This window comes from Mirounga leonina, unplaced genomic scaffold (genome assembly GCF_011800145.1).
Source record: "Mirounga leonina isolate KUSES-001 unplaced genomic scaffold, KU_Mleo_1.0 Mir_114, whole genome shotgun sequence".
In the NCBI taxonomy this organism is placed as follows: Eukaryota; Metazoa; Chordata; class Mammalia; order Carnivora; family Phocidae; genus Mirounga; species Mirounga leonina.
The window spans coordinates 39790774-39814997 of record NW_023270265.1 but is presented as its reverse complement, the minus strand read 5'-3'; the positions used below and the strand labels follow the sequence as shown (position 1 = coordinate 39814997).

General features: G+C 49.0%; 1 protein-coding gene across 3 annotated transcripts in view; it reads left to right on the top strand.

Annotated features, from left to right (window-relative positions):
* The first annotated feature begins 505 nt into the window (after positions 1-505).
* Positions 506-24224, top strand: part of GFRA1 (GDNF family receptor alpha 1) — a 218769-nt gene continuing 195050 nt past the window's right edge. For 2 of the 3 annotated variants that reach the window (XM_035029782.1, XM_035029771.1), the window contains exons 1-4: positions 1197-1304; positions 1610-1903; positions 2836-3129; positions 4351-4434. In XM_035029782.1, the coding sequence (XP_034885673.1) occupies positions 1864-1903; positions 2836-3129; positions 4351-4434 (418 nt within the window). In that variant the 5' untranslated portion in view covers positions 1197-1304; positions 1610-1863. Of the gene's footprint in view, positions 756-1196; positions 1305-1609; positions 1904-2835; positions 3130-4350; positions 4435-24224 lie in introns of those variants that run through there. The other variant, XM_035029775.1, reaches the window with a different exon arrangement.

The window sequence follows — 24224 nt, the reverse complement described above, 5'->3', positions numbered from 1 at the left end:
GAGAGAGAGAGAGAGAGAGAGAGAGAGGCTGCGTGTGCATGTGTGAGTGCGTGCGCGCTGGCGTGGGTCGGTGCGTGGGCACATCCTGCGATCTCGGCTCCCAGGGTCTGGGTCTGAGTGTGTCTTTAACGCTCCAAGTCTTGAGTCATAGCGCGAGTGACGTGGGGAAAAACTTTGTGTTCGGAAGAAGGGTCTGATTCGATTGCAATAGGACGGAGGAAAGAAAGAGCCCTTGTGCTTTGTGCCCTTTTGTGTCTGAGTGAGTGCGTGTGTGTCTGCGAGAGCGAAGAGGAGAGAGAGGGAGGGAGAGAGAGAGAGAGAGAGTCAGGCAGCACTCGCGGCCGGCTGCATAGCGCTGCGTGTCCTGTGCGCGCGTGCGGGATCCGGCGGCGAGTCCCACCGCGCACGAGTGTGTTCATCTGCGGCGTCCGTGCGTGCGAGCCTCAGAGGGGGCTGGCGGGAGCGGGAGCAGGCCGAGGGTCCTCAGGCAAAGAAATCTGGCCTCGAAACCCGCTAGCCTCGCTCAGCTTCCGATATCCCTAACCGGCATCCGAGAGCCGGGGAGGGGGCTCTGCTCGGAAATCGTCCTGGCCCAACTCAGCCCCTTTGAGCTCTCGAAGATTACCGCATCTTCTTCCTAGCGCAGAGAAGTGAGCCCGGAAAGGGAAGGAAGGGGCGGGGACACCCCCCAAAATAAATAAATAAATAAACAAACTGGCTCCTCGACACAGCTGGATACGGTCGGTTGAGTCCAGGTTGGTGGCATTTGGAGAGTTGTTTCGTTCGGTGGATTTGGGAGCCCATCGCCGCTCCCCCACCCTCTTCTCCCCTCTTGCAGGCGCCCCTCAACTTTGGGGGCCCGGGGCGCGCGCGGCTAGGGGCTGCACCTGCCCCGGCGCTCCAGGGCTGCGGGCCGGTGCGCTCGCCCCGGGCGGTGGCGTTGATGAGCCCGAGTCCCGGGCGAGCCTGTGCGCGGCGCGGACACCGGGGAGGGAGCGGAGGACCCACCGCGGGTAGGGGCGCGCGAGCCGGATTTCGGCTCCAGCCGGGACGTCGGTTCCCCCTGGCCCGGCTGCCTCAGAGAGGAGGCGAGCCCCGGGAGGAGGGGGAGACGGCGACCGGGGGCGGCGATTGGTGGTTTGGGTGAAGAGGGCCGGCAGCGGAGCGAGCGAGCCGGCTGGAGGAGGGGGCGGCGAACTTCCAGGGAGAAGGGGCTCTTTCTGCGCCAGGGCTGGAGAAAGAGCTGCCGCCGCCGTGTGCTTCGACTCCAGGCAGCTGCTGGCTCCGCTCGCAGCGCTCGGAAAGTAACGTTATTTATTTATTTGCTTGCGTTCAGCCTCTTGGGTTGGACCCGATAGACACCCCTTGGACTTTGGGAGCTCGCTTCCGACCTTTCCAGCCCCTACCCTGCCCTTGCGGGCGGCTCCCCGGAATACACGTACATGCCCACCCCCACCCCGGCGCCCCCTTCCTGCGCCCGGACCCGGTTAGGGGTGGGCCCTCACCCGGGCGCTAGAAAGTCCCCCAAGGCGGGAGCAGGGGAGGGCAGAGGGGCGGGGGAGGTTCTAGCGCTCTCGGCTCTCATTTCAAAGCGCGCTCTCCCTTCCAGGTTGGGTCAGACCTGAACCCCTAAAAGCGGAACCGCCTCCCACCCTCGCGCCAGCCGCCCGCCGGGAGCTGAGTCGCCGGCGGCGGTGGCGGCGGACGGACCCGGGAGTTTCCTCTCGCACTGGATGGAGCTGAACTTTGGGCGGCCAGAGCAGCGCGGCCGTCCGGGGATCGCTGTATGCTGAGCTCCCTCGGCGAGACCCAGCGGCGGCTCCGGATTTTTGGGGGGGCGGGGACCAGCTGCGCGCCGGCACCATGTTCCTGGCGACCTTGTACTTCGCGCTGCCGCTCCTGGGTAAGTCGAGGCCGCCGCTAGCTTTCTAACCTGCTGAGTCTTTCCGAAGGGTTCTCGGGGCAGCCCCCCCCCCCCCCCCCCCCCCCCCGCGGGCGCCCGGGGGGGGGGGGGGGGCCCCGGCGGGTGGCCGCCGCGGTGGGTTCCCCCGGGGGGGGGGGGGGGCCCCCCCCCCCCCCCCCCCATTGCAGCGCGGTTGCTCTGGGTGTGGGCGAAGTTTCGTTTTGGGGAAGGGGATCTTGAATCCGCAGCACTCTGGGCTTGGGAGGCGGTGATGGCGCGGCACTTGCCCGCAGCTTTTTGTGCTTGGTTCTTATTTTCTGTTCTCTTTAATGGCCTATCCTGGCGGAGGGTTAAGAGGTCCGAGCCCCTCCAGCCCCGGGACCAGCGCTCCTTGCGAGTCCCGGGAGCTCGCGGAGGCGCAGCGGGCAGGTGGGGTGTGGGCGAGAATTGGACTCGGAGAGCAAACTTCGAAGGGAAAACTTTTCCCCGAACAGTGTCTGAGCGCTCCCCGCCCGGCGGGCCGCGGACCAGAGCTCGCCCGCCCCTCGCCCGGCGCCCAGCCGGCAGCCGCCCTCCGCTTCGGAAAGCCCCCGGCGTCCGTCGGGCGGGGCCGAGCGAGCGGCTCCCCGAGGCCGAGCAGCGGCGCGGCCCGGGCTGCCCCGGAGCGGCGGGGCGGGCACGCGCGGCGGGCAGCGCGCGCCCCGGGGCAAACCGCAAACAGCCCGCAAAGCCAACCGGGCGAAGGTTGGCGGAGCCTGGGAGAGCCGGCGGCCGGAGGTCCCAGGGCGGGAAAACGACTCCCCGGCGTAGAGGGGCGGGCGCGCTGGCTGCGCAGGGCGCCGCAGAAGCCTGGTCAGGCACGCGCCCGCGCCCGAGCGGGAGGCTTCGGGTCCCTGCCAGGCGCCCTCACCCTCCGTCCCCTCCGCCCGCAGACTTGCTCCTGTCGGCCGAGGTGAGCGGCGGGGACCGCCTGGACTGCGTGAAAGCCAGCGATCAGTGCCTGAAGGAGCAGAGCTGCAGCACCAAGTACCGCACGCTGAGGCAGTGCGTTGCGGGCAAGGAGACCAACTTCAGCCTGACATCGGGCCTGGAGGCCAAGGACGAGTGCCGCAGTGCCATGGAGGCCCTCAAGCAGAAGTCTCTCTACAACTGCCGCTGCAAGCGGGGTATGAAGAAGGAGAAGAACTGCCTGCGCATCTACTGGAGCATGTACCAGAGCCTGCAGGGTACGCCCGACCGTCCTCGCCCCCCCACCCCCACCCCCACCCCCACCCCTCACCCCTCACCCCACAAAGGCAGGCGGGCCCCTGGGCCGGGTCCGCTGACCTCATCCTCTCCTCGCTTCTCCCCAGCTGCAGAATGAGGACCTTTCATTGGCCCCCAGGGACAGCGGCAGCTGGTGTTTGCTGCCTCCCGAGCAGCATTGTTGGGGCCTGGTTGTTGGAAAACCCGTGAGGGGGTGGGAGACACCCCCCCTCCCCGGGCCCCGCTGACCTCTCCGAAACCTGGTCAGAGCATCCGAGTAGGAGCCCGTTAAGGGACAGGGCAGGAACTCAAAACTTCTCTCCAAGGAGAGCTTCAGAGGATAAGAATACAAAGACTTGTCCTGAATCCTGTCCGGAGTTTCTCCCCTTTCTTCTTCCCTTCTGTCTATTCTGACATAAGATAAAGAATTAAGAATAAAAGGTCCAGTAGACTCTATTCTATCTTTACCCTCATCAAACCTGATCAAAGGCAGAAAAGCCATTTGTCATCTTAGATTAGCTGAGTCTTGAACCAGCTGGTGTGGTTCAGCCTTGGTTAACACAGAAGGGGCTTTGAGAGAAAAAGGGCCACTTGTCACAACCGTCCATTCCAGTGGGAATTTTTTGGTCCTTGTGTGCCAGAGGTGGCTGGTGTTTGTAAATCTAACACAGCCATCCAGTGCATTCATTCTCCACGGAGACACCAAACATTTGTAACATACAGATTTGACCTCTCAGCTGCCTCCTACTTCAAAACCTATTACAATGAAAACCTATTTCAGAGGCTGTTTCATAACCAGCATCCTGGCTTTCTGGCCACATGCTACATTGAGGGGCAAAGAAATGGGGGCCTCCTTTGGGTCACTTTTCTTCCATTGGCTCCCGGAGGTAAGCTGGGCTGGTGACATCACTGGTTCCTTCTTCTCTAATTTCATTCCTTTGCAAAGAGTGGGAGAGTTTTCTGGCAAGATCAGGCTGGGTTGCTCTCCAGTGTTTTCATGGCACTCTGGGGAGAGGAAGGACAACAAAGGCAGAGGGAATGCAACATAACCATGGCCAAATAGATGCATTTGAGACCTTTGAAAGTTTCAGCATCTTTTTGTTACACAATCATAACATCGTTAGAATTTAGATTCAGTAACAAAAACTCTCTGAAATATGTCTGCTTTCCAGATCTAAGCCCCACCGTTCTGTTGTTTTTAGGAAATGATCTGCTTGAAGATTCCCCTTACGAGCCAGTTAACAGCAGATTGTCTGATATATTCCGGGTGGTCCCATTCATACCAGGTAAGCAGATTCATGCTTCCACTTGGATGCGTTTGCCTGCTTGAAATCCATTGGCTTGCATTCTCTTTGGCTCTCAGAGAGCGTCTAAGTAGATAGTTGAATGGTACAGCATTTCTGGGAAATTAGAAATAGGATGATGATAATGAAGAGGCAGAATGCCTAGAGATGATTGTATGACTTGAAAGTAATTCTAAATGAAGTAATGTGGTGCAGTGATTTGAAAGAGGTTGGAGGGAGGTGACTTGGTTGAATTTCTTTTTTTCCACATTGAAATATGATTGGCTAGCTCTTGCATAGGGACTTCTGTCTGTAGGTGGCAATCATACTCCCTTCTTGCTACCTACCATTCACAGCGCCTCCCTGCAGATGGGATCCCTGTCAGTGATGCCTCTTACTTTATGAGACTTCTGAAGATAATCTTAGATTGTTGAAGAGTTTCAGATGGACTCACTTGTCTGCCTTTGATTTAAAAGCTTTAACTCTACCATTTGTTAACAATTCTATTTTTAATTTGTCCTGAGCGAGTGTGTGCATGTATCAAAGAATGTCTTACTTCCCCAGTGGCCCTTTAAAAAGTGGTCTCGCTTCCCATGGTTTGTTTTGTCTGTCTTTGCGATTCTACGTTTGTTTTGGAAGTGAACTCAGTTTCAGAATTAAGTTTTTCATAACTCTGGCATTCAGACAGCCCCATAAATAATGAGCAAGGCAGTAATTTCTCTTAATGACATACAGATTCCAAACTGATATTGTCTTTATTTGTTTACACTTAAGACATTTTCTCAAGTATATACAGCCGTCACAAATGATATGTTTTGTTGGTAGTTGTACATGGGGGTGAATGTTGAATTTTATGAGATGATGGTTTGTTATGGGTGAGAGTGTTCTGGTGTTCTAAACATTTTCTGTTTTCCTGCAGAAAGCCATAGAATCAAGGGTATATGTAAATACTGATATTATGTGTCGGTGTATTATACATACATTCATTCACTCACAGACATCCAGTGAGTACCTAATACGTTCTAGCCATTGGGATTTTGGCAGTGAGCCAGACAGATGTCGCCCCTGCCCTCGTGAATCTTCGAGACAGCCAGCAACTGGCGTTTATTAAGCCCCTATTTTATTCCAGGCACTGTGTTAAGAACTTTTTTTTTAAGATTTTACTTATTTATTTATTTGAGAGAGAGATCAGAGGCAGAGAGACAAGTAGACTCTGCGCTGAGCATGGAGCCCAGTGTAGGGCTCAATCTCACGACCCTGAGATCATCATCTGAGTGGAAATCAAGAGTCAGATGCTTAACTGACTGAGCCACCCAGGCGCCCCCGTGTTAGCAACTTTTTATCATTAACTTAGATAACATGTGCATCTTGGGTATTATTATTTCGATTTTAGGAATGAAGCAATTGATGCAGTGTGAAGTTAAGAAACCAGCCCAAGATCACAAAACTCATGATTAACGAAACCAGAATTTAAACCCAGATTTGTTTGATTCTGAGCTTTTGTAACATCTGCTCCTTGTTACCTGGAGTGTGGTCTTTGGACCAGTGGCATGGACATCACCTGGGAGTTGGTTGGAAGTGTGGAATTTCAGGCTCCATCCCAGACCTGCTGAATCAGAACTTAATGTTTTAAGAAGATCCCTGGGCTGGGTGCTTCATATACACATGAAACTTGAGATGCATTTTTCTACATTATTCTGTTTCTGGTTCAGAGGGGAAGTGTGTGTATGTATGTGTTTTGGGGTAAGATATAAGGGTTTAAGTTTAGTATCAGAGGCATTCATATATTATCCAAATAATGCTGATAATTTCCACTCTGGAGCCCTGCTAATGCTCCATCCCCATCCCCTTGGCCCAGCTGGGGCAGTGTCTCAAGTACTGGAGGAAAGATGCACAGACCCATCTGAGCTCTCACAGGGGCAGGTCTTTAGGAGCTGGGGTGGGATGTGGCCATGGTATACCAGGAGCGAACTTGGCCTTCCTAGTGCTTGGAGGGGTAGTGCCTCTTGCCTGCTGCCTGCCCCCTGGAAACCTTATTCCTTAGTTTTTGTGCTGATGCTTGGAGGGATATGAGCCTTCCCGTGGACAGTGAGAGTGAGAACGCAGGCTAGGAGGAAGGCTTATTTGGGTTTTAGTTTCAGAACTGCTGGGGATCATAGGACTGCAACAGACTCATTTTCCCTTTCTGGTGCTCTCTTTTCTTGGTATAATGAGACCATGGGAGTAAATAATCTTTAGTCCTAACAGGTCACGATTCTGAGGGAAGATTGAGGTCACCTCCAGAACCCACTTACTCTGCTCTTCAATTGTGTTTTCAATCCTTGCATTCATTCTACAGTTAAAATGGCTTGGTCATTCTCAGATACCCCTGGCTTGCCTGAAAATCTTCTATGAGTATTGGGAATTCTTCTGCATATGGACCAAGTTTCACTCATTCATTTTCTTGGGTCCCTTTCTCAGCCAGGTTTCTTTTCATAGCAAATATGACCCTGACTTTGTGAGACCTGTCCTGCTGAGAACCCAGAAGTCATAATGAATTAATCAGAGCCAGGAAGGCCTTGTCTGGAGCTACATTTTATCTCTCAAGGGCATTGAATTTAGGTTCCAGCACTAATGAGCTTTGACCTCTGACAGTGACGGTGTTCCCTAAGTGGGTATAGGGAAGCCAAATGGAACCTTGAGAGGTTTTAAGTCATTGAATAATGCATATTATCCAGTTTGGCATTTGTAGAATAAGGAAGGACAAAGGAGCAGGATGATAAATGTTGCTTTTCGTGGTTTGATTCTGAGTTTCTAGAACATCTCTCCTGCCTTCAAAATCTCTCTGAGGAAACCCAGGACAACAGGGCCTCAGTCTTTTACAGATATGGTAGCAATCAGAGTTTCCATATTTGGGTTTCTTTGCCCAGTGTGAGGTGAATGTTTATCCACATACATTAAGTGTGAGCTGAATTGTCTCACTGAACAAGGCAGGTTTGACGTTCTTGTGTTTCCATTTTCTTTGGACTCCTCAGAGCTGTGGGCTCCTTTGCCATTGTTTACTTGATCACCAGTTAAAAAGCCATATTGAGGTGCTGTCAGTGGCCTGACAGGAGCAAGGAAGGGAACAGAAATGAGATAGTCTCAGACCTGTCATCTCTGTTCTGAAGCCTGAGCGGCAGGAAGGAAATCAAACAGCCGAGTCAGGTGAGAATTAGGGAATTGCAGGAGCACAGCCCTTGTGGAAATGCATTGGTAGAAGCATTTGGTCTTGAAAGCACTTTTAAGGGCTCGAGGAGGGACCTTCGTTGTGGGTTGATGTCATTGTGGTTTTTAGGGGTCTCAAACAGGAAGAACCAGGCAGTGAGTGGGAGCGTACAAAGGAAAGAGGGAGCCAGTGCGAGAGGATGTTGGAGGAGAGGAGAGAACACGGAAAAGGGTCTTGGGAGCCAAGAGGGCAGAGCCGTGTGGGCACATGGAGGCTCAGAGGACAAAGCCCCCACGTATGTTTCACATCTGCCATGACTCTCTGCTCTTTAACCTTGCCTTTTCTTCTCTGTGCAAGTTCTAGAAGCAGCAAGAAGTAAATAGTGATTTGAAAGGGAGATGAACCTGTTGGCCATGTTTTTGGACTCTCTGGAGGGGGAGAGCAAAGTAGCAAAAAAATTTGAAAATACAGTGGGTGCCAAGAAGAGTCTGAGGATGGAGGATCAGAAGGGGATATAAGCACCTCTATGGCAATGAGAGAAAAAAAGAGGGCTCCAGGGTTTAAAAGTATTGACTGGGAGGTTGGATTTTGTAGAGAGGAGTCAAGAGAGGCCAGACCTTTCTCAAAAATAACCAGAGCCGATGGTATTGCAAACAAGAAGCGAGATGGATGTGGGGAAAGAGGGGCATTAGGATTTGAACATGCTGACTCTGGTTTGGTAAAAGATAAAGGTCTAACTCTCTGCCTCTCTCATCATTTCCTGCCAAGTCCTAGGAATGGCTTAGACCTTCCCAGGAAGCCATAGGATCTTGACATCGGTTCCCACGCAGTTGGAAATAGTTTGCTTCAGTAGGAGATGCCCCTAAACACTCTTTGGAGTATGGCCCCTTTCTCTGAATAATGCTGTGAATAATTAACCATGTTTAGCATTTCTGTTTTAATATGCCATCATACTTATGTCACTATGAGAAAAAAAAGCTTTCTTAAAAATTTTACATGTTGAAGAAAAGTCTTATAAGGTCCTGTGCTGTCTTGTCAAATCAGGACCACAGAGAGAAGTGTTTGTAAATACCAGCTACTGGGGTATGTGGTGGTCCTTTGCCTTCCACTCAGCTTTCCAAAACCCTTCTAATCATGTCCCAATAGGTGAGAATCCCCGTTGGTTCCTTGTTCCCTGTTCTGACATATGGTAAACTCCTCCCCAGGCCAGATCGTGCTTGCCTTCCTTCTCTAAGCCCGTCACCCCCCGTCCACTCAGGCTCACTGAGCAATCCATTCCCCAAGCATTTCACATGTCTTCACTTTCCTGTGCCTTTGTTCATGCTCTTGCCTCTGATGGGGAAGTCTCTGTTAGTTCCCCGAGACCTAGACCCAATTTCATCTCTGGGGCCATGCTGGAATTCCCCCAGACAGGCACTTCCACTCAAGACGCTTTCGTGCTGCATTTTGTTCTTGCCTTCACGATAGCTGTTAATCACAGGGTATTGAGAGGACTCACGTATGTGTCTTTCACACTGGAAAGCTGGGGGACCTGCTTGCTATGCGGGGTGTATGCTTAGCCTGGAGCCTTCTTCCTGTTCCTGAGTAGTCACCTCAGGAACAACTCCTCAACTGAGGAGTTAACCATGGGTGCTTGAATATCAGAGAAGGGCTGTAGAGATCCAGTCTAACCTTCTGCTTTCACAGAAGGGAAGCCCAGAGAGAGGAATTGTCTTGGCCAGGGCCACAGTGCTTGAGGGTAGCCCCGAGGACCTTTGCTAGAACACGGCAGTGCCTTCGGGGAGGCCAGTGTTAGCCTCTTTCTGTTCTGCGTACTCTCTGGACACATCATCCATTCCTGGGACTGCTGCTCCCACTTAAACTGAAGACTCAGAGCCTTCCCTCCTATTCTAGCCTCTCCTGAGCTCTCAACCGGCATTTCCAGCTGAGTCCTGGCCAACTCTGCCTGGATGTAGCTCAGTTACTTCAAACCCAGCACATCCAAAACGGTTCTCACCACCTCTCCCTCTTTTCTCCTTACACCCTTCTCTTCCGGAACCTTCTGTCTTACATATGGCATTGTCTGCCTGAGTTATAAGCTTCGGGGTTCCTGCCTGCCCCCCCATTCTCATTCCTTCAGCTGGATCCATCACCAAGTCTTCTGAAGTCCACCTGCTGTGTTCTGAGTTGCTCTACTCTCTCCATTCCCTAAATGTACTCATCTTATCTCTCACTTGAACTTTGCATTGACCTTCTTCCTGGCGTCCCCGTGTCAAGTTCCTCCCAATCCAGCCTGGCCTCCTCGTTGGCAGGCCTTATCTTAGCACCCCAGTGACTTAGAAGAACTGTCAGGCTTCAGTCTTCTTGCAGAGATTGTTCTACTAAGTGACCTTGCGTCTCACCCTAGCTGCCCTGTGTCCAAACAAGCCAGCTAGCCACCTGCTGTCCCACCAGTGCCCTGGGCAGTTTCGTGCCTCCAGCCCTTTGCGCACGCCAGTGCTGGGGAGAGAACACGTGCTTGGGGTCTGCCGACCTGTGGGCATCCTAGCCCTGCCACTCCCTTCATCTTGGGCACCTCACTCAAGCTCAGTGTGCCTCAGGCTCCTTGGATGTAAAACGAAATGAAGGTCACTCCTTTACAGGTTCTTGTGGATTTGAAGATGCTGTACGTAAAATACTAGGCCCCGAAGCATCCTTGGCCCCCAGTAAGTCTCAGTCACAGCCACTCTAGCTGTTGGCTGGCTCCTGGCTCCAAGACCAGGCGTCTTTTCAGCAGAACGTATTTCCTGATCATGGAACAACGAAAGGATGGCAATCCTGAGCCTTCTGGAAGGCTGTGCATAAACGACATGGACAAAAATGAAAAATCTAGCCTTTCTCTAAAGGGCCCTGGAGGAAAGTCCTGCCTCTTGATAACCCCGTTTGAGTCTGAACTTCCCTTTGGGGAAGGTCTTCCTTATTCCTGCTCTGAATCCCCCTGTTCCTTTGGGCCCCGTTTTTACGCTCTTTTGTCAGAGGTGAGTGTGTTGCAGCTGGTGATCACCCGGGGTGGGGGCTCTTCCTGTGCTTAAGGATTCTTGTGATCAGCTTTCCCTTCTCAGCTTGACTGATTCCCATTCTTCCAACCTCTCCTCATAAATCTGCTCTCCAGCGCCCCTTATAGCAGGAAGAATTACTGCTCCCTGAGAAGGGCATGCCTTAAACCCGGGAGAGGCGTCCATCTCCACAGGCTGTGCTATGTCCTCTTACATACTTTTGGTTCGAATTCTCTCCCCTCCAGTCCCTCAGCACCTCATTTTATTTTATTTTTTTTGTAGAACAATAAGAAATTACAAATAGGTTTATAAAAGGAAAAGGAAAATTTAAATCACCCCTAGTCACACCTCCCAAAGATAACCACTGTAAACATGCTGATATGAAACTTCCCAGAATTAGGCGCCTGGGTGGCTCAGTTGGTTAAGCGACTGCCTTTGGCTCAGGTCATGATCCTGGAGTCCCGGGATCGAGTCCTGCATCGGGCTCCCTGCTCAGCAGGGAGTCTGCTTCTCCCTCTCCCGCTCCCCCCTCTTGTGTTCTTTCTCTCTCTCACTCTCTCTCTCAAATAAATAAATAAAATCTTTAAAAAAAAAAAAGAAACTTCCCAGAATTTTTTCCTTTATATATGAATATGTGTATATATGTGTGTGTGTATATATACACACATCTTTTTTTTTTTTTTACAAAAATAGAGTCATAGGCTACACATACTTTCTGATTACCTGCGTGATGATCCGAGGAATGTGTGTCTTCTTGTATCACTGACTATGTCCCAAAGGTAAATTTTGTTACTTAGATTAACTGTCAACCTCGAGAAGTTTCATGGATAAAACAGCAGGTCACTCCAGTGGCAAGATACTTACGGCCAAGGCCTGGATGTTCCAGGGAAGGCTGTGAAGGTAGAGGCAGTCAAATATTTTTGCATAGCGTGACAGTAGGTCCTGTTACCAGAAGAGGGGAGATAAAACATCCATGAGTGACAGGTAATTGCATGAACCGAAGATTGTTACAAGGTGCAAATTATTTATAGCCAGTAGGTCTGTCCTCATTCCTTCTCCTTAGTCCTTAGAGGTGTTTCTGCCATCTCTTAATTTTTCTGCTGTCCAAGCTTATTCTTTCCAAAGGATGTCCTTTCTTGGTTCTCGGGGGTATAGTACTGATTCGCAGAAGAGGTGTCAAATCAGGATTGTTTGGTCCAAGGAGCACTGGTCTGGGAGTCAGGAGACCTTGGGCAAGTGTCTACCCTTCCTATAAAAGGAGAGGTAGCCACTCCTTTTATAAAATGACAGCAGTGGACTAGAATGATCTTTCACATATTTTCTTTCCTTTTCCAAGGACCTGCGTATTGAATCTTGAATTATTTTCAGACTTACTGTTTTTCTTTCGAACATTGTCTTCATACCAAAGAAACTTGTGATCTTGGTATATATATTTTTCACATTAATAACACTTAGAAAGCATGATTTATTCAATATACACCTTACTTGAACCAGAATGTGTTTAAGGCATCTCGTTTGGATACATGGAAGAAGATGAAACAAAATAAGAAGAAAGTGGGAAAAATAGGGACAAGGGGAAAATGAGATAGGAAAGAGAAAAACGAAGCCAGGAGTGAGTTCAGTAGACACAGTGCATGTCAGAAGATTATATTTAAACAAATTAAATGATCAGAAGTGCCTTGTTTGTTCTACAAAGGGATAAATAAAATCACTGGGTTATAGATGCAGTAGGACTTTTGGAGATCACTCTAGTCCAATCCCTTTATTCTACTGATAAGAAAACTGAGAGTTCCATAAATTTCTAGGGCAGTAGAACATAAATTGTGCAGGACAGTGATGACAAGTAAAATTAGGTGTGTGTTTGTTTTTAAATTGATATTTGAAACTCTCCACATCCTGGCATTCCCCACCTCCTTTAAATTGTCCTTCACCTATTCAGGTCTGTGCACCCGTTGGGAAGGCACTCTTGGTTTTTATGCAGTTAGGGTGAGAACCACAGCCATTGACTTTAGTTAAGGGGATTGTTGTCTGATTGTTGTTTTGGAATTGTTTCAGAACAAGGGTTAATTAATAAGTCTCTGTTTGGCAACAGGAACCAGGAGCCAGAACGTTAATTTTCATATTTTTTGGCCCCCTTCAGAGTCATCTGCAAGGGAAAGCGAGAAATTATTTTTTGTTGTAAGCCCTCCCAGGCTTCAGATTAAAAAAAAAATTAATCTTTCATCTGGAATTTTTTGTTAAAGAAGCTAACCACTTCCCGTAATTTAGAGACTCAGCTAGCTGGGTCAGTGATGAAAACGAATGGGTGATTTGCATAAGGGGCTAATTTATTATGTCCCCTGGGCATTTCTTTCATCTCTTTCCATTCTAATTAATGTTCTAAGAGGGTCTATCACCATATCAGAAATTAGGGGTGAAAGTAGCCATTGTTAACCTTTATTCTTATGATTTTTTATCTTCTGTGATCTTTTAACCATTTTCTTTTCATAGCCAAGAATTTACAGAGATAGGGCTGGGGAGTGTTTGGAGAGGGGGTTTCGGAGAGGGGGTTTCAGGGCTGGGCTCTTTTATGATCTTTATTCAAATAGTAGGTTGTTGTAAAAAATAAAAATGACTCAGGATAGCTCTCCAACCACAGAGGGAGTTGCCGGGCCTACAGAAGCGTACAACCATGGTGCAGAATTGTTTCTAAATTCGAGTCCCCTAAAAACCCATATAAACATGTATATACACACGCAGAGTTATAGATGTGTTTGTACATCTGCCTGTTCATGTCTGCGTGTATTGATAGTGAGTGCGTGAATGTGGCTATCTGTATTACTAAACATTTTGCCTCAAAAAGATCTTCCTTGACATGTGTTTTAGTTGGTTCTGGCTGTGACAAAGGCAGCTGTGTGTGAGAGAGTGTGACACAGCTGAAGAAAGGCAAGAGAACAAGCAATTTCTTCGAAAATCAATTGCAATTTACTCCTACTAAATTGGCCCAAGGTCCGCCCCGTCCAAGCATTAGCATATGACAGACTTTTAATCATTTGGTCAAATGGCCTATTTTTGGTCAAACCACAGTTCCCTCAGGGATTCTGCCCGTCAGTCCTGGAGCTATGTAATCTTCGGACCTGCACTCTTTTTAAAGGGGAGGTAGGTGTGGGGAGAGGAGTACCCCTGGAGAGTCCTGCTGAGTGCCCTGCACTGCCCAGCCTATCCATGGGCATGATTTCCTTTTGGTCCCCGACTACACTAAAAGCTAGGTATTATCTCTGATTTCCAAGGAGGAGACCTGGGTTCAGAGAGGTTGAGTAGCTTCCCCAGGGCCACACAGCCCATGAGTGGAAGAGTTCAGATTCGCATTTTGCTCCCGCATCTCTTTCTGCTGTTCGGTGACGAACTTTTAAACACAGACCTGGGATCCTTTATGTGGATCTTAAAGTGAAGATATCTAGCCTTTGTCTCACTCCTTAATTCCCAGTTTTTCTCTCTCTGTCTTCCACCTTAAAACACTGTTTGACAAAGGGCTTCTAATGTTGAAATAGAAGCCAGTATCTATTATTTTAATATTTATCCCTGCATTCTGTTGGGTTCTTAATTGACAACCGAAATCCAGAACACGCACGCTATTAAAACCATTCCTGCGGAACTGCAGAAATATTAACCAAAGAAGCAATTTCTGGATTGTATCTTTTTTCATTTCAGTGTGAGATGGAAGGCTTCTAAAGTAGAGCAGAATGCCTAGGGCCATTTTTTGTCATGTTGTCATATAAATAGCATTACACAGTGGTAAAGAAAAGAATACATAGTTTAGTCCCACTTTAAGGTGACCTAATATGCTATTCATTTGTCTTCCACCATGCTGGTACCCCTTTCCTTTACGTCCCTCTGATTGGTCTAAGAAGCACCATGCCGACTGTTATTTCTATTACCCTTTGCACATTATCGTTTGGTATACAGTTAATAATGTATGAAAATAAGTATCGATTGCATTCTTTGTCGAACAGGCCAGCAGGTTTCTTAAAGCCCATGTTTATGAAATGTTTCATTGATCCCTGTTACTATGAGTTTCAAATAAACTCTTGATGAAGAAGATACCAGGAAATCCGTGCATTCTGGAGAGCCCTCATTGGAACCACTGTTTTCTTGCACTCTTGAGCGTGGCAAGTGGCATTCTGAATGAAAAAAGGAGTGACTGGACTGAAACTCTAAACATAATCCCAATGAGACCTCAAGAGAAATACAAATCATAATAATTTCAACAGCTGTGAGAGGTAATGAGCTAAGTGTTTCCATGGAATACCTTGTGTCAGCCTTATTTAATAATAATTGTGTCTTAGCCGCACTGGATGGATAAGGAAACTGAGGTCCAAATAAGAAAACTGTCAAAGGGCACACATCTAAGAGTTGGTTGAGCCACATTCTCATCCAGAAAGTCTGGCTCCAGAATCTGTGCTATAGTACTCATTTGCAAATACATAACAGGAGAGATAGTCTTGGGAAAGTTAAGTGCACAAACTGCATGAAGGATTATCATGCATTTTGTACTGAGTGATATATATACATATATCACTCATATATATGTGTATATCTATAATGCATATATTTATTTTGGAATAAAGAGAAGAATTGGTCAGTTTCTATGACCTCTGTCAATTTTCAGTATTTCAGTGTGATGGAATGACATTTCTGCCAGATTCATTTATCTGGTATTTATTGAGAACTTACTATGAGCCTAGTGTGAAGCCTAGGTGATTCAGGGGTAAATAGGACCTTCTTTTTTTGTTTAGGGATAAGTATAAACAGTAAAAATTAATGATGCAGAGTGGTAGGTGAATGAGCAGAACTTCACCAGGCTCACATAGAGCCTCAAGGAGAGAATAACTGACTTGATGGGGTTGTGGGTCAGAGGAGGCTTGCTGAAGGTGACTTGGAGCCGGGTTTTGAGGAATGGATAGGAGTTTGGTAAGGAGGGATGGCTGGGGGGTGGTATTCTAGGCAGAGGCAACTGCGTGGGCAAAGGCATGGAGTGTCCAGGGTGCTGGAAATAAGTCGCTTGCTGTGGCTGGAGCCCTAGGTACAAGCAGTGGTGGAAGGAGAGCCAGGCAGAGAGGCAGGGTTGCCACACTCAGGGGCTGGCCTTTGCCTCAGCAGAACCGGAGAAGGATGATGGCTGATGTATCTCAGCATTGCTGCATTTTTAGGCTGAATCCTATGGAATTGCCATTTTTGTAGGCCAGCATGGCAGAAAAGCAGAAATTGCATGTGGTTCGACTTAGTATAGTTTTGTGTCATAAAAACATGCAGAGGGCTCTGGATGCTTCTAGACTAAGATATGACATAGGCCCGCTGAGAATGAGTAACTTCGTATCACACGAGGTACCCTCTGGGGAAGTCACAAATGGGGCCAGGAGCACTGTGCTGTTAGCCTCAGTCCCTAGTGGACTCAGGGCAAGTGTAAGTCAGGTTCAGGAGCCTTACCTTCTTCTTGGAGCGGGGGACAGAGGCACGAGGCTCCAGAATGCAAGGACCAAGTGCACACAGCTCTGCATTTAGATGCCAGAGGTGGGCAGAGGAGTCAGGAGTCAGCGAGACTGCCTGGGCCTCACAGGGTGGTCCTGGGAAGGTGGGTGGGGGCAGGGGGGAGCAGATGACAGCAGAGCAGACAGGTCCCAACAGGAGTGAGTGCAGGACGCAGAGTGGTCTGGAGCCAGGTCCTGAAGGGTCTTAATGGTCGTGGTAGGAGAGAACGTCACTGCAGATTGTTCCTTAGACATTGAGTTACCTGGCCGATGAAAGGGGGCCTGTCCTGGTGGGCGGTGGCAATGTGGACAGTCTGGGACCCCTGAGAGGAATGAGTCTCCACCTGCCCTTCTATAGCCTCCTGGTCCCAACCCCAGTGCTGCCCTCTGTCCTGGGCTCAGGATGGGACAGTGGCTCAGGCTGTCCTCCTGGCTGGGAGGGATGGCCCTGTCCAGCCTCCCTGTGGCCCTTTGGAGCCTTGATGGATAGTCCCTGTTTGGAGGACTCCACGTGTGGGCTGGCTTTTTCATTTGTTTGCGACATATCATTTTATTCTTCTGGCTCTCTGGTCCTGGGTCTCACTCGGCTGTTTTCTGCACCAGATTCTCAACTTGCCTCAGAACCTTTTGCAAGACAGTGAATAAAAACTCAAAGATTCTAAATGCAGGGAGTTGTCTTAATTGAAAGAGATGCCCGCTCACCCTGGGGCGCGCCTGGTGAGGGAAGGATGGGGAAGGAGGGCTGCTGGGACTGCAGCCGGTGATGACTGCAGCTCACAGAGCTGGTTCCGAAGAAGTGACTGAACCCTCTCTTATGTCCTTTCTTGAGCCCCCGCTGTGTTTACGACATTGTTTTAAAGCTGTTTTTGGAGCAGGAGCAGGGAGAGATGGTGCTGCCCTTTTTGGCTGCAGGCTGATCTCCGGGTAGGAACGCGCCCAGAGCTGGGCAGCACGTTCCCACATCAAGACTCACCTCAACCATCTGCGTTCATTCCAGAGATTGGGGTGGGGCTGGGGAGCGGCAGGAGATGAGGTCCTGATGATCCTGGGAAATCATGAAATGCAGGAGAGCAGTGGTAAAGAGCAAAAGTTTGGGGGCTAAGCACACCCAGATTTGAGTTCCACGTTCCCAGCACTTACTAGCTGTGGGACCACGGGCAAATAGTTACTTCTTCCGTTCTAGGTCCTGTATCTGAAAATGGGGACCATAATAATATTATCCAATTCATAAGGTTATTGGAGGTAACACTTAGGAAGAGTGCTCGGAAGTGCTCAGTAAATGGTGGCTGAGTGACTGCCAGTCTCTGATTTTAATGGGTACACTAACCCCCTTCTTCCTCCTCTCCCAATTTATTAGCGTGAGATAGGAATAGGAGATTATTTGAGTGGATGTAAATCTCTTCTGCTCTGAAACAATAAAAGGAAAAAGAGAAGGAGACTTCGATAACCACACCTGAAATGAAGATCATCGATTCAGTTCCGTTCAAAACATGGATTATCTCCTCTAAAATAACAGGAGTCACGTTCTTGGAGACCTTACCCTGGGCCTGGTGCTGTACTAGCTGCTGGGGAGTGGTGGAGAACCTGAAAGAAGGTTCAGAGCAGAGTGGAGTGCCATGGAGGGAGGGGGGGGAGGAGAAGGAAAGATGAAGGGAACTCGATGGAGGACAGAAAGTTCTGGAAGGAGGTGGCAAGGACTACTGTGGTGCAGGGATGTGGGGAGTGGATTCCAGGTGAGCCAAGGCACATTGGTGGGGAAAAAAAAGGTGTTCGTCCAGCATGGGAAATTTACATTGGATATGCTAGCCCTGTGTTGAACAGATGTGAGTGTGGTGAAAACCTAGTGGGTTTTATTATTATTATTATTATTATTCTCAAGAATGTTTAAAAAATGTAATGTTTGCAAACAAAGTAGAAACAGTTGAAGCATTGTTTTCTATTAGCGGTATAGGGTTCACTGGCTATGGGTACTTTTTCATTCTTTTCTTCCAAATTGTAATTTTAAAAGATGAGGCATTTCATATTCAAGAGTTTCTTTTGTCTGAAATAAATTATTCATTTCTACCCAGTTTCAGTAACAATGAACATAATACTTAATGTATCACAATTAAGTGAGTGTAGTTTCATATAAAATTATTTCTATGCATTTTGGTGGCAAACAGAGCAGTGTATCCTATATCTTGTCGACATTTGTTCCTCATAAGCAAAACATAAAGAAGTAGAGACTCAGAAATGCATTTTTTTTTTCCTCTCCCGGTGGAGGAGGGGTAACTTTAGACCGAAGCAGCCTTGTTTTTGACATTCCACAGCTGTTGGTGGCTACCTCGCTCTGCAGAGAAAGTGAACTTACTGCTTCTATACTGTGCGTGGGGTCAGGTGGGGGTCAGAATTCTTGAGCAGCACCCATTCATCCCAGCCCCCTTTGTCTGGGTTTGAGATCTTACTAGAATGTCTCGTAGAAGGGCATTTGCTGGGGATTTGCTGGCCTGGATTTGCTGGGGACGACTTCCTTTTGGGTTTGGTGGCAACTGCTTTTTGAATGCTGGCTGGTTTATCATGTGGATCTTCACTGGGGATCCGGCTCTTGGAATACCCTTCTTGTGCCAAGGTCTCCTTATGAAAATAGGCCTTGCCAGCCAGGGGTGACATCTCCATAGGAAGCCTCTTCAGTGAGGTCCCCAGGTTTGTTTTTGAAGTTTAGCTGTGAGGTCCCCAGGCATGTTTTTGAGAAGCTTCCAACTCGAGTCCCAGCCCTGAGGTCACAGTCAAAGTTGGCAGAACAGTTGTGAAGACATGAATTGTGAAATGCCGGCTGGCTGCCCAGCAGGAGGATTCGAGATGCCTTCATAGGTTATTGCGTTTAATCCTTACAACAGCCCTGAGTGTTGGGGAGGATTTTCACATGTCACATAGGGGAAACCAAAACTCAGAGAAGCCAAGTGATGTGCCTTAGGCCACACAGCTAGTTGGTGGAAGGTGCTAAACACGAGCCAAGTTTATCCAGCTCCAGAGGCCTAGTTCCCTGCATGCGGTTCTGCTTGCTGCTTTTTTGATTGTTAAGTCAAGAACCAAAGCAACCAAACGCAAGATGGATTCTCGGCGACCTCTGGTCTAAGCGCGAGTTTGTATCTGAATGGAAAAAAATGACATCTTTCTAATCTGGGGGGAGATTTAGAAAGAAGTCTGTGGACTCGGTCACGAGTTTTCCCAGATGCTTCCCTATTGTTGACCCTGGTTTAGTTCATCGGGGGCCTGCCCTGGCTGGTCGGACTGCCCGTAGGCTTCTAATGATATGGGCGCTCTTGTGCTCTTGGCTCGCATCCCTTTGCTGGTGCCACACCTCAAGAGTATCTGCTGAGGCCCTTGCTCTGACCCGTATTTCCTGCGTGGGGTTCAGAGGACCCCGGAGTCTGAACTCTCAATTTGAGGAGCTCCCTTTTAGAATATGTCCATGCAATTGCCTGCCGGATAATTCCGTCAAGATCTTCTGACCAGAAGTCTGGCAAGTTCCCTATTGAACTTGCCTTCTCTCTTCAAGCTGGGGGGTGAGGCAGAGGCATGTTAGAATCTTAAGGAGGTGTCTTTCTGTGTTGAGGGGAGCAGTGCTGTGGTGGAAAGAATACGGATTTGGGGTCAGGCCAGGATTTGCATCAGGCTTCATCAGATCATGACGTAGGCAAGTTCTTTAACTCTGCTCAGCCTCCCTGCCTGATTTGTCGGGTGGAGATGGGTGGAGATAATACCCGCTCTGCAGAGTCACTGTCAGGCTGGGATCTCAGTGGTGGGAGTGTCTACCACACTGTGTGCCTCCCCCACCCCCAAAATGATAGAAGTTCTTATTGAAAAAATGAGAACGTACTCATTGGCCTCCTGACATTTCACTGCACGGAGGGAGGGTGTGGGCAAGCCTGGCCCTTGCGCTGTCCTTCCAGCTTTCTCTCAGACTTTGTGGCTGCTTCTGCAGACCCCTTGGTGCATTTGTAGTTGCAGTCTTGAGGTGAGCGATAGATGACCAATCGCCTGGTTCCTCTATAATAGAGAGTGGCCCCACCATGTGGTACCATGCACCAGCTGTGTACCTCCCTTGCTATACTCTGCAGCCCTGCCTTCTGGTTGCTTAATTTTCTCCAACATTAGCACCCCGAGTGGGGGGTCAGCCATTGACTTGTTCCTCCACACCCTCGCCCTTAAAGGAGAAAGTGCAATGTACACAGATAGACCTTCCAGAAAGGACTCTTATGCAGATCCAGTCGGCGCTCAGTTCCTGTTGCAGTGTACTCTGGAGACTGAGGGAAGGAGAGTTATTGTGGGTTCACATGCAGGGTGAGTCTCCTGACTTGAATGCAGAATTTTCCGATTAAGAGCAGAACCAAACAACTTTTTAGATAAGTACTCTGATGTGGGCCAGAAATTCCCGGCAAATATTTACCCTAGATATAAAACACTAAGTTAAATGTTGTTTGGAAAATCCTAAAATAGAAAAATTTATACTCAGGGTTTTATATTTGGTAAATGTAAAAAAAAAAAAAAAAAGGCCTATCTTATTTTCCATTTCTTCTGAGCTGCCTTTTACGACACAGAATGATGACAAAGTGGTGTCCCCCCCGGCCTACCCATTCCTGCAGCCTCCCCCTTGCTCACTCAGTCTTCATCTGTGTTCTGCTCTCAGACACATACCTCCCCTCGACCCCAGTGACTCTGGTGTTTTTGCTCTGTAAGCCCTGACCGTGGACGTGGCACCGTCTCAGCTGGAGGATCTTACGAATCCCCACAAGCTGAGCATGGATGCCGGGGTTGGCAGATTTTCCTCCCCACCGGCTTCCAGGAGTAAAGGGATTCTATAGACTGTGGTGTTTAAACTCCCAGAGGACTGGCACTGGTGACTTGAGAAATTCTTGACATGTGTCAGGTATCTGGGTTTGAGTCTCTGAACGTCCCATTAAATAAGTCACTTTCTTTGGCTAGACCCCTCCGTTCTTCTCTGGCAAAGCAGAGTCTGTGGGTCATCCCGGTGTTTCGAACCTAGCACTTTCACATGTTTTGTGCTGTCGTTGTCCTCTGGGGGAGGGGTATGGTACTCTGGAAGCTGTTCCCATCCCAGCTGTGTTGGTTGAAAATGGTAGTGCTACAACCAGATGATGTCCCCAGGAACTTTCTGTTCTGACTTGCCACATGCCCTCCCATGCTCTGTCAAGGATCTTTGGATGACTTCAACAAAATCCATCAACACAATTTTTAAATAACAACAAGTTTCAAAATAGCAACAAATACTTACCCAGCCAACCTCTTAGGGGCTGGGCATCGTGCTAGGTCCTGAGGGCAAGGGCACGGACAAGACAGATGAGGCCCCCGAACTCAGGAAGCGTACAGTCCCATGGAGGAGATGTAATGAGTTAGAACAAGTATTTTTGGTTGGCAGTAAATACTCTGAAGAAGACAGATCATTGTGCCGGCAAATAGAGGGGAAAGGGAAATCCCATTACGCAGAGAAATCAGGAAGGATTCCTTGAAGAGGTGACTTTGCCCTGAGAACTAAATGCCAAGGAAGAACTGACCCTTCTCAGTACTGGCTGAAGTACATCTTTACAGCACGAAGGCCCCCAGGTGGGCAAAAGGCTGGTGCACTCTTCCTGAACTGGGACACCAGGGTGGTGGGACCCTGTGTCTTTTTGTTAGTGATGATCACCTCTTGCTGCCCTGGGCAACGGGGTGAAAGGCCACCACCAGGGGTTGGGAGGGAACTATGGCGAGGGGGGCTGATGGGGGGGCAGTAGGAGGCTTCAGACCATGGCATCTGCTTTCAGGGCTCATGTAACTTACACAAAAGAGCATCCATAGCTGCATTACCACACTCTAGAACTCTGAGCTGGGAACAAAGCAGCTGTCTGAGCCAGAGACTTGGTGTCTGAGTGTGACCAGAGTGACCAACTTTGCCTTGAAAATGTAATTCTTCAGGGATAGTTCTCTGTTGGGGACTGTTCTCTATTGATTTGTCTCTTAAAAAAAAAAAAAAAAGACAATGCAGCGAGAAATAATGATAGAATACTGGAGTTGAAAGAGCCTTTTATGATCCCCGAGTCCAGGTTGTGGTTGACACATGGCTGACAGAACTGGAGGCCGGAATGGTTAAGGGCGGACGGGTCCAGGAGCTAAGTCCCAAACCCTTTCCTGCCCTTGGCAGACATATGCAGAATGTCCACAGAAAACAGGCCTGGAGGATGGGGAGACTTGAAGGCGTGACAGCTTTGTTCCTGCAGGCATCTGGACTATCCTCGGAAGAGGAATTCTTAAATAATTGGCTCCCTGCCCGCTTCACTGGCCTCATCTTGTCTCATTCTCCTCCAGAAGGCTCAGGGACTCTTCAGCCACTCTGCCTTTTTTCTGCCCTCAAACGCATCAGGCCTGTTCTGTCTCAAAGGCTTTGCTCTTGCTCCCCTCATTGTCAGGAATGTTCTTCCCCTTTGTCTTCACTTGGTTGACTTCTCCTTGTCATTTTCAACCCACAGGGCTTCCATAACCCCCTCAATAAATATTCTCTCCCTCCCCATCCTTTAGTACATCTCCCTATTTCATTTCTTCATAGGACTTAACCACTATCCAGAATTATTTTGTTGTTTTACTTGTTCGTCTCTTTCTCTCACTAGAATGTTAAGTTGTATAAAAGCAAAGACCTCGCCACATCTGGCTTGTTCACTTCTCTGTCCCCATTCCTAGGAAGCCACCTAGGACACACCGAACAAACAGCTGTCGAATGAGCAAATAAGTGAATATGCAGAATGCGAGCCAGGGAGTATTTGGTGTCCAGCACGTGTGAAATAAGACAGAGGGGTCCACAATCATGCTTTTAGAGAGCTTGCAGACTTGTTAGGAAGGTGCATCTGTTAGGATTCTTTCTCTTATGAATGACGGAAAACTTATCTCTCACAGGCTGGCATAATGAAGGGAATTTGTTAGCTCTTGGAATTTATAATATATCCAGAGGTAAGACAGGTTTCTGGCACTGTCACCAAGAACATGACTTCTTGACCTCCAGTCTTGGATCTGCCCTTTGTGTGAAGGTATCATCTTTAGGGTCAACAGAGTGACATATTCCAGAAGCTCCACACTCCTCCTTCATGGTCCCAAAGGGGCCTCAGCATTTCCAGACATCTCAGCCTCACAGGTGCCATCCTTGGCCAGGTACTTTGTGATATAATGGTGAACAAAGTCAGATTGGTCCTGCCTTCATGAGATTATTGTCGAGCAGGGGAGAGAGACACAAATACATAGAAAATTCCAAGTGTAAACAGTGCTCTCAAGGAGAGGCTGGTGGTGCTCTATAAGAGCCTGTAATAGGGATCAGACACGGTCTGGGTGGGAAAAGTGTTCTGGGCAGGGAGAGGGTGAGGCCGGCGGTGTGAAGAAGCAGGCAGGCAAGAAGGCCAGCCGGCGATGGGACTGACGAAGTCAGCTCGGGCTGGTTAGGACTCCGGAGAGGTGCAGGCCTGCATACTCCGTACAGGCTGCATGCCTCAGCATCCCAGTGCACCGTGGCAGGAACTGTGGGGCCTGCGGGGTTTGCTCAGCCATTCCCGTCATTGTCACATTTGAGGAGGACCAAGGGCACCCATCTGAGAAAAAGAAGCGCCTGGCGGGCAAGTGCTGGCAGACCAGGGATTTAATTCATTTGCTTTTCAAAGACAGCCCCCTTCTTTTAGGCTGCCCTCCCCCGCCACCAGCCTCAGGTGAACTGGGCTCATATTCCTACCTGCCCCAGGTACTTTAGAGACTTGTTGGTAGGCGTGCTTGGAATGACACATGGCAAGATGCTTTGTGAACTCCACAGTTCAAAACCAAGTTGCTTTTGGGTGTTTTGATTTTCCTTCAACTCTGCGAAGAGATACTGATTCAAGACAGTTTGAAACGACGAGTCCTGGGACTCTGCGGCCGGAAGGAACCTGAGGGAGGGAGCCTTTGGTTAAACTGTGGAAGGTGAGATGTGTATTGTCGAGACTGTCTTCCAGCTGGGGATTTGAGGTCATCTCAAGGTTGGCTACCTCTCCTCTGTGGGTGGCGTGTTCCCTCCATGCCCTTTCAGGCTCCAGG